Source organism: Betta splendens, chromosome 7, assembly GCF_900634795.4.
Source record: "Betta splendens chromosome 7, fBetSpl5.4, whole genome shotgun sequence".
NCBI lineage: Eukaryota > Metazoa > Chordata > Actinopteri > Anabantiformes > Osphronemidae > Betta > Betta splendens.
In genome coordinates, this window is record NC_040887.2 from 3,744,006 (window position 1) to 3,754,065 (window position 10,060).

The following is a 10,060-nucleotide window of genomic DNA, read 5'->3' on the forward strand; positions in this document are numbered from 1 at the left end:
CAATCAGCTGTGAATAAATATCAGAGAACACTTCTGATGTAACAAGTCTGGTCTAGTGCCATGTTCTTTGTATGTGATCCTTTCTGTGTGTGTACCAACATCATGCCCTGCTACATTCAGCGGTCTGACTGAGAGCAAGATCCTTTTCCCAGTGAATCCACTATGATCTCTGAAAGTATTTAATTTAACGCAAAAGATGAATGCATGCATGTGTGCAAATGACACTGTGCAGGAAGTGGTGGAGGTTTTATTTGTGGAAGTAAGTGGACTGATTGTGAAACCAGAGCACAAAGCTCCATGTGCGTCTGAGGCTGCAACAGTCTAATGTGATGGAGGTGAAAGACACATGTGCTGTAAAACGTCAGAAGCTTTATTCCACATCTATGGTCCTGAGAAGCCGGGAATGAATATTTATCAAATAAATAAACACAGTCTCAGACACGTTCAAACAAATATGAGAAGTGAAGGCAGGAACTTATTGTTACTTCACCTAGTTCACTATGTTAACCCATCATGACGTTGCGTACTGGCTTCAGCTCGGAGCGGTCTGTGTTCATCGCGTGGGCTGAACCGACATGAAGGGCCTGAACGCTTGGCGCGGGTCCGGGTCCACTTCCACGTGGACCACGTGGCCGCTTCCACGCTCACACTGCCGGCTGTTCACGAGCAGCTCGTTGTCGGAGGAGGAGGAGGAGGAGGAGGAGGAGGGAGGAAGGCACGTTCAGAAGCGCTCGCAGCTGCTACAACACTGTACAACTACTGCAAACCTGGGCTACACAAAGCAACTACCACATCAGCCAACACAATTACAAGGAAGATACATATTTACATCCTGGAATCCTTGACTGGGAATAAATCCTTAGAAATGAATGGGGTTCTGGTTAAACTAAGTTCTAAGTTCTGTTCTGCAGAGGGGGAGCACAGCTCAAATCTCTCCTGCTTTGCACGATGGAGACCTTGAAGCGGTCACTGTCCGTTGCCTTTAACTTCCTCTGAGGCGGCGGAAGCTGCTGCCTCACGTAACGCGGCGGCGCCGCGTTCGCGCCTGCGTCCGTGCGCGTGTTGATGCGTGTGGACGCAGACAGACTCAGCTGCCGCGGCCTCAGGTTGCTCCCTCACGGACTCGAGTTTCCCACAGGCGTGGGGTCGCTGGCACGCGTGTGTGAACAATCATTGACACTACGGCGACAGTATGTGGAGTTACTACAAATGGTGCAGGCGGCCAAACGGCCGCGGGGAAAAACAAACAGCGTCAGGTCAGCAGCAGCCGGACGGGAGAGGCTCGGAATGGAGAAGCTCTAAATGTGATTTAACGGCAGTAAGCACCGGAATGAAAAGAAAGGTGGATGGGTTCCTGCCTCCGGCGTGGGTTCTGGAGCAGGGTCAGGGACGGTGTGTGTGTGTGTGGGGGGGGGGGTCCGGCTTAAATGACCTCTCTGCTGTTGCGGATGGCACAGCAGAGCACCATACTGAAGATCATCCCGATGATCTGTCATTGAAGTACACAGAAATGATAAACATGTGATAAAAGATCACACACACACACACACACACACACACACACACACACACACACACACACACACACACACACACACACACACACACACACACACACACACACAAACACCTGTGACTCACCATGACTCCAGCGATGCCGATGCCCACGTACCCGATGATGTAGAGTTTACTGTTGAAGAAGTCCTTGATTCCCACCTCACAGTCCTACGGACACAAAGTCAGCGTGCTTTCATGGCCCACTTTCCAAACACAGGGCCACAGATTCTGGAGCTGGACACAGATCTCACCTTGGTTTTCGGTTGGGCATCAGGGCAGGGTGTCGCTGCAGTTCCACAACAATTCAGCTGGAAGGTGGAAGAAAAACAGGATATTTACTAACATTCAATTTTGAAAAAAAAAGGAAAATTTTATTATTTTGTTTCTACTTACTGTTTTCTGGTATGAGATGATCAATGTGCCGTTATTGTTCTCACTGTAAGTTGTTTTGTAAAAGTTCTGGACGTCTTCGATTATCTGCCATAGAAAGTGTGAGGTTGTAGGTTTGTTTTCAGGTTCAACACACAGATCAGCACTAAAACTAAGAAATAACATGATATTTATATATTATATATATATTATATATTTATATAATAATAAATAATAATGTACTTTATCTTTGTTTAGGAATCCGAACACTCCCGCTGCCACCTCGGCTCCAAAGATGATCAGAAGACAAGCAAAGAACTGGGGGAAGAACGGCGACGGTGAGTGGAGTCCCTCATGATGAGGTGAAAACGCGGTGAATGAGGGAGCGTGTCTACGTACCGAACCCAGCAGGCACTGAGACTCCCGAACTGCCCCGCAGCAGCCGAAGAACCCGACCAGCATCACCAGACCGCCGGCACCGATCAGGATGTACACACCTGGATGTACATACGGCAGAGCAGACGACGTCACAACAACGAGACCAACAGAGGGTGTGTGAGTCAGAGAAGTCATGAACAACAGTTTAGTCTGGAGGCCACTCAATAACTGACATTACTGTAAACACCAAGATGCTGCGGCGGTGTGTGAGTGTGTGTGTGTGTGTGTGGGGGGGGTGCGTCTGCTCCGCATCACCTCCATGACTCCTCCGTGTGCCCTTAAACTGTCCCCACTCCTTCCATGTGGGCAGCGTGACTGGAAGGTGGTCAGGCTGCGTGGTTTCCCCTGTCTACGCTGCAGTCATTTCCTGTTGTCACACACCATGAGCGTGTGTGTGTGTGTGTGTGTGTGTGTGTGTGTGCGTGCGTGTTAATGATGCGTCTGATGAACAAACTGCATGTGTGTCAATGCAGCGAAGACTGTAGCAACTTCCTTTGTTATTTCCTGCCGTGTTTTAAGACCCGACCCCGGTTTTTGATGATGTCGTTAAACGCCACTGAAGATAAAAATATCAGCAGACTTTGAAAGTTAGACATTGCTGATGCATCACATGGAAACAACTGTGACCTATTTCGGTTCAGCAAACAACAGCATATATTTAACACGGGACGAAAAGCCAAGTGGGGCTTTTCCCAGAAAAACAAAGCAGCGTTGGGACAAAACAAAAGGTTTTATGTCACGTCAACACGCCAAATCTGGACCAGAACCTTTTCTGGACGCTTCAACTGGGTCACACTCACCGATGAAGAAGGTGTCTGGGGCCTTGTCGCCGTTCAGCAGGGACACGGTTTCCGGGTCGAAGCGCAGCCACAGTCCCACGGCCAGAACGAAGGAGCCCATTAACTGCATGGAGACAGAAAGACAGGCACAGTTACTGTATCTGCTGGAAACGCATTAAGGCGCCCTGCAGTCGGCGCAGCGGCTCTAATTGCTGCACTCCCCCAAAAGCCGCTCCGCGCTCGTTTCCGCCGCTCCTTCAAGTAATCAGCGGCGGAAAGGCAGCGATAACACAGCGGAGCACGTTATCTCCGCTCTGGTCCTGCATCGTTAGCGTCAATTAGCTCGTTAGGAAAGGCCGCGTGACCTCAGGCCTTCAGGGAGGTTCTGTTCTGTTCTGCTGCTCCGCCACACGTGATTTTCCACATAAAGACGGCCAGGTTTCCAGTTTCCTCTGCAGTCAGGCAGCACAGGCCTGACGAAGCCGCGAACGAGGACCCGATGCATTCATTAACGCAGCGCCACAAACTGCAGTGGTTCGTCCTCCAGGTCTCAGACTTAACCTGAGCGTTGTCACATTTTCCTCGAGCAAAGCTCCGAAAGGAAAAAGCCCGACTGGGAGACTTTCCGTGTGTTGCTTGTGTTTGTGCGTTTGCGTGTGCGTTTGCGGCCTCGCTCACAGATCGATAGCGAGAGGCTTTAACGATCACTCAACACGCGCCCCCTGAGGATAATCCACCCTAAAAACCTCCTAAAAACGCGTGTGGTGAGTGAGGGAGCGTCCGTGCGCCCTCCAAAATAAAAGGATTTGTGTAAATGGAGAATATTTACGAGCGCCTGTCACATGGGCTGTGTCCTAGATCGCCTGCTTCTGTGTCCTCGGGCTCCGTTAGTGAATTTATTTGGAAAAACACAAAACCCTGTTGCCACGAAGAGGCAAAAACAAACCATTCCTTGTCCTAATTTCCCTTTTGTTTACCGAACCCGCGCCGCCCTTCTCTGTTTTCTGTCTGGGCATCAGTGCCCCCCCCCCCCCCCCTCCTTCCCCCTCCTTCCCACATCCACAGGGTTATAGTTTATGGCGCCGGCCTGAAGCGGCGCCGGCAGCTCGGTTGTAAAGCATCAGAATGGGACAGGTGTTGGGAAGCCGGCTTCCTCCGGAGCGAGGATTTAGTGTGGTCCCTGTGATTCAGGATTAGCAGGTCCAAGGAGATAAAGCACGGCGGACTGGCGGCTCTGGATCGATTTAACGCTGGTATTTGTCGGAACACCTGAGGGCGAGCGGGAGCTGGTGGAGGTTCGAGGGGAGCGGGGCCGACGGAGGAGCAGGGGGGGCCTTTATCACCACAGCTCCATTTAAAAGCTGTCAGACCCGCGTGCATACATGGAGCCGAGCCTCACTGATCACTGATGAACACTGCTAAGTACTCAGCACCGGCACTCCCAGGCCGTCCCAGAGGTCCCATACCCCCCCCCCCCCCCCGGCTTACAGACCCCCCTGCTTTTACCCACCCACTTTATCTGCCATCATTACCGTGGCTGACGACAGACACGCCCCTCCCTCCTCTCTCTGCTGCTGCACATCCCGAATCTGTGCCTCCCCCCGGCCCCCCCCTCCACCTCCCTCCCTCCCTCCCCAACCTCACCCAGAGGACAAAGACCTGCTGTCTCCCTGTGACTATACGCTTCGGCACACAATGGGAGGCATCAGCCACAGACAGACACTCCTGTATGAAAGTAAATAATGGAAGATGTAGATGAGGGGGGGACAAACATTAGCCCAAACAGAGCTGAAACCACTTGCAGGTGCTTTACGCTGTAGCGTCTACTTTTTAACAGTGCACTTAAATAGTGTTTATATGAGCGGAACTTCCATGAGAATAGGAGTCTCGGTCATTACTTTATTTTTAGGGAAGAAACATAATAAGACTATAATTAAAGCAGAATGAGAAAACAACACTGTTTTAAATGTGTGAGTGCCACTTCCCTTCTTTTATTCCATCTTTATTGTGTGATTCTAGCAGCGTGGTGTTTTTGCTGAGTGAAGCCTGCGGTGCAGCGTTCACATGCAGTGTGATTTGCCCCTGTTTACTGTTCACCGGCTTAGCAGCCCACTAAATGGGGCATCAGTCAATGAGCTTTAGCCCACAGACGCAGGACGCAGGCCGCTCCGTCACAAGCTGCTGTGTTTGGCTGTAGCGTGCGTAGCGTAGCCTACGTCCCCCGGCCTCCGTCCGCTCACAGAACGGAGCAGGAAGCGGCTCCGCTCCACGTCCACGTCCACTCAGGACTCCAGCACATCGGCCCCTCCTCCAAAACCACCAGCAGCCCAGCGGGGCCCGCACGCACACACACACACACACACACACACACACACACGCACACACACACACACACCCCTCTGAATCTCCCACTGACCCTGTTCTTTAGTAGCGGTGTCATTTTAATGTCTGTCTTTTATGGATACGGATTTGCGGCCTCCACCTGTTTGCCGCTGCAGCCACACCCATCTCAGATGCAGAGGATGGTGTGTGTGCAGCACGGAACCGCTCAGGAACTCAGGAACCACTCGGAACCTGAAAGAGCTGCTGTTTGGACCGCTGATGTGCTCCTCAACCAGGCGGGAGCAGACCCAAGTTAAGCTATTGTCGCGCACTGTGACAATGGGTCCATTCACGCCTGATCCACTCCACAGATGCTGGTTGGAAACCCGCTCTCTCACAACCACACAAAGCCACCTTGAACCTTGGAGGAGTGTGAACAGTGACAAACACAAGTCAAAGTGAGTCTACGGGTCGGGCCTCCTGCAGACAGTGCATCATTTATAGCAGGAACTATGTGCACAGCATGTGTGCAGGACACGGCGCAGTTCATCAATCAGCCCAGCAAAGTTTGTTAATGAAGTCCGAAGGCGGCGGTGAGCAAAGTGCTGAGTTTGTTTTCCAGCCTCTCACCCGCTCTGTCTTTTCATTCAGTCTTCCTTTCACAAACACGCTTCCCCGGGATGAAAGGGGCGGGTTTTTTCCTCTGCGGAAAATCTGATTTGAGCCCGGCGAGCCAAAGCTGAAAACCCTCTGGCCGTCACCCTTTCAGCGCCACGCAGGGGCGAACCCGCACCGGGACCAACAAACTCCCGCACGCAGCCGTAAATAACCTCACCGCCGCCAGTGCGGACGTAAGTGAAGCCACATGGCTGCCGGACGTCACACGCGCAGCCCGAGCCGCTCCTCGCCGCTGCACTTGCTCTGCGTCCATTTACACGCAACTCCATCAGCCCACGGCGCACTTACCCAGAATATGAAGTTGAACACGAACAAAAGGTATTTCACGCATTTCATGCCGCCTTCCACCTTCCCCATCTTGGCTGGATGCAGCAGGCTTCGCCCTTTTATCCCCGACAGACGCGCGCGCAGGCTGCTGTGTTGGCTCCGAACAATGTGTCAATAACGGTTCTCCCCAGTCACAACACTTGTGCGTCAGGAAGCGCAGTTACGGTGGCCTCGCGCTCTCTCTCTCTCTCTCTCTTTCTCGCACACGCGTGCACGCGCGCGCGTACACGCACACACAAAAAACCGCAGGATCCGCTCAGACTCTTTCCAGACCGCCCCCTTTCAATAATGCAGAGGGGGATTGAAGGGGGGACTGGGACTACACGGTGAGGACTTGGCAAGTGTTTGTCCCCTTCCCTGAAACCAAAGGTCCGTAAAAACAACTACCACGGCCTGTTTCCGTCCACTTTATTCATTTTATTTAGTTTTTCTGTTCTGTTGCTTTGATTGCGTGCCTACTTTTCGTTGTTTTTGTATTCGTCTTCATCCAATCATCAGTTTAACCAACCTTTTTAGTTTTTTGTCGTTGTTTCAGTCGTTGTTTTAACTTAAATGTCCTTTTTGCTTTGAATCTAAAATTATTAGCAACAGCTTGCTAATTTTTCGGCAACAAAACATTCCTGCCACAAAATTTCTTTGGAAATGACCTTAGTTTTCCTGTTATAGAGAGCTCAGAGTTGACGTTGTTATACCTTCAAATTAAAAAGGAAATGTTTCCTATTACCCTGCAGTTTGAAGCTGCATTCATTTACTTTTAGACACATTTTCTTAGTTTTGTATTTGAATGAATTGTATTTATTTTACTTTTACATTGGTTTTCTTACATCATTAGCATCACTAGGTTTGTTGTGATATTCCTTGACCAAATGTGGTCTATAAAGTTTTTATTGTTGTTATTGCTTTTGGAAACAACTGGCGACATATTCCTCATCGTGAAGTCCGACCATTTCAAGGCGCCAGTGTTTTTAGACCACATGCAAGCACTACTGCTAATGAAATGGAAAGAGTACCCAGCGTGCAGCATTTCTTCCCTCAGTGTCATCAGTGACCAGAAGCATGTAACTCATGCAACACCACACTGAATGTAAATATTTTCCCCACAGCCATGGAGAGCAGGGAACATTCAGAGAGCAGTTAATTTTATATTAGGCACTGGTTAGAAGATGTCCTTATAGAGGAATGGAATGGTCCCACTGAATGCTGGAGGGAAGTCACATAGGAATGAGTTGATAAAGCAGAGGGGAGGCCTACCAGAGCAAACATACCCCCTATGGGGGGGGGGGTCTGTCTTTAAGCTTGTCATGCTCTCACAGTAGCAGCTCACGCTCTGAGAAACCCGTCAGAGGAACTGTGGCGAAACAGAGAAAACAAACAACAAAACAAATAACAATGTTCAGACACACAAAGTGCTAAAAGAGGAGAAGCTGAGACTGTGTCGCTGCCAGCTGGTTACTGGTAGCTCAGCATGTGGCCCCAAACATGTGAACAAGACGAATGCATGCAGGTCACAACCTCTGTGGAAACGGCTCCTAGACTGGTTGCAACACAACGTGATACTTAACGGGAGCATTGAGGGACGGAGGCAGTCTGCCACAGGCCTGTTTTACTCACAGGTGGTTGTTATGACCCCATTTAAATTAATCTGCTCGATACATATAAACAGAGCCTGGTGCTGGTGGCCTTCTTTTTCTGCCTTAGCAGCGGCGACCTTTAATAAGAAAATAAAGCTCTTATTTTTCTCCTGCTGTCTTAATGGGTGGGGTCAGTAACAGCAGTTGTTTTTCCCATGCAGTTACACCCATGTTTAGGTCAGGGCCTGGGCCTTTTTCCTTCCAAGGCTGGAATTGATGAGGAGGTGGTGAAGGTCACCAGCTACGATCTCTGTTTGTCAGGAGGTGCATTATTAGATCATTTGAGTGTTTGGCAAAATAGGAATAAATATTATTATGTCATGTCAAACAGGCAGGAGGTTTTATTAGTGGATGCTTTTGGCATGTGGCAGCATAGCGCCATCTCCTGGTCAAACATCCAACTTTGTAGGTATTTGTTCAGTGATGCAAAGTACAAAGAGTTTTATTTACAGGCGAATGAGTAGAATTATGAGAGCAAATAATGTACAGGACTACAAAGATTTAGCCTTTCTTTACATGAAGGTTGTGCTATTTCACAGCTACTGTGGTTAAAGTGAGAACACAAGTTTAACAAACCACTTCGCCTTTCTCCATCTCCTCCAAGGGGAGAGGTTAGCCAAGGTCTCTGACTGAAAACCCATTCATCCCAGCTTTTTCGCTATTACGTTTCCTGGCAACACGCTGAGATACAGTAATAATAGCGATAATAGATGAGAAACATCAGCTATTATGGTTGAAGCAGCAGCATTAATGAAGCTGAGAGCACAGCCTGGCATAGGAGGACGATGAAGGTATGAGGAGAAGGTATGAAGGACAATCAACCAAGTTACATGTTTTTTGGCTTTTGGAAGAAATAGCCAAAAAGCTCCACACAAAAGGGCAGGATTCCATTATTTTTTCAGATTAAAATGATAATTGCTGGTGATAATTTAAATAAAATTTAATTTAAATTCAGCTTTATTCAAGACAGAGTTTCGAAGAGATTCATAAACACGAATATCCCCACACACGAAATAAAAACATTTTAATAAAGTCATTTTAGTACACATTTAGTAGTTCTGTGCTGTTGCTGGCTGTCGTCTTCCTTTTTTACAAAGAGCCAAACAGCGCCCCCTAACGTTTATGCGATCAAAGGTCTGGTATTACACTCCCATCAATGTGTGGAAATTGGCGCCTCGTGGCAAAAAAATTATTAACCAATCAAATAAAAATGACGTCACGCCTAGCGAGGCCTCACGTGAATCAAATCAGAGCGTAGCGTCAACGTCAACTGTAGTTATTTTACACACATATCGTTAGCATCTTTCTCAAGTTCGGTTATCAACTTTTTACTACTACAAACTCTTTATAAACCGCCACTTCAACAATAAGTTAAAATTATTAATGTCGGCAGCCAACTCTGCTAAAGGGAAGAACCAGGAATTCCGACTTTTATGAAGGAAAGTCGCGCTCGTCCGGAGCCGCTAGCTGCAGAGCTAAACTTCAGCTGGTGTTCTGCTGCCTCGTCCGCCAGCATTGGCCTCATCTTCCTGTCTGATGAAAAGCATCCAAACGCATCTGAGGGACATTTGGACAGAACCGAAGGTCCGTGAGAACCTCTATCATACAATGACAGACAGGAGACAGCCTACTTCTCCGTACAGGGTGAGTAAATCAAACACCCCCATTGTTTTTTTCTTATTTTCTGTTAATTAAAATGCACACATAGCTTAGTTAAATTGCTTATTGTGCTTAGCTCGAATTTAACTGCAAGTGTTACATAGTCTACTTAAGTAAAATATGTTTTTTTTAATGTTGGTATGTCAAGTATACACATCAGGATCTGAAATGTGTGTGTTTGGTATTGCAGTATTGAAGCGTAATATTAAAGACATCCCGCTTTTATGCATTTTTGCACTCTGCCTGTTGATGGATGCATTTATTTCAGTGGGGAGCTATGTGAGAAAGTTTCCCATGCAT

The 10,060-nt window shown here is 48.5% G+C and overlaps 2 protein-coding genes across 3 annotated transcripts in view; one reads left to right on the forward strand and one right to left on the reverse strand.

Annotated features, from left to right (window-relative positions):
• Positions 1–349: 349 nt before the first annotated feature.
• Positions 350–6,677, reverse strand: LOC114859170 (tetraspanin-2-like). 2 transcript variants are annotated; one of them, XM_029157112.3, is made up of 8 exons: positions 6,432–6,673; positions 3,165–3,267; positions 2,326–2,423; positions 2,170–2,244; positions 1,951–2,034; positions 1,809–1,865; positions 1,642–1,725; positions 350–1,489 (listed from the first exon to the last, which is right to left on the reverse strand). In XM_029157112.3, the coding sequence occupies exons 1-8, from the start codon at positions 6,498–6,500 to the stop codon at positions 1,424–1,426; spliced, it is 636 nt and encodes a 211-aa protein (XP_029012945.1). In that variant the 5' UTR covers positions 6,501–6,673; the 3' UTR covers positions 350–1,423. The 2 variants fall into 2 exon arrangements, with proteins under 2 accessions (XP_029012945.1, XP_055366560.1); XM_055510585.1 differs by having other exon boundaries at positions 2,170–2,423; positions 6,432–6,677.
• A 2,649-nt stretch (positions 6,678–9,326) lies between these two features.
• LOC114858451 (potassium voltage-gated channel subfamily A member 3) overlaps positions 9,327–10,060 on the forward strand; it is a 51,775-nt gene continuing 51,041 nt past the window's right edge. Inside the window, 1 exon segment of the mRNA XM_029155722.3 lies at positions 9,327–9,745. The gene's annotated coding sequence lies outside the window, so the exon portion shown is untranslated.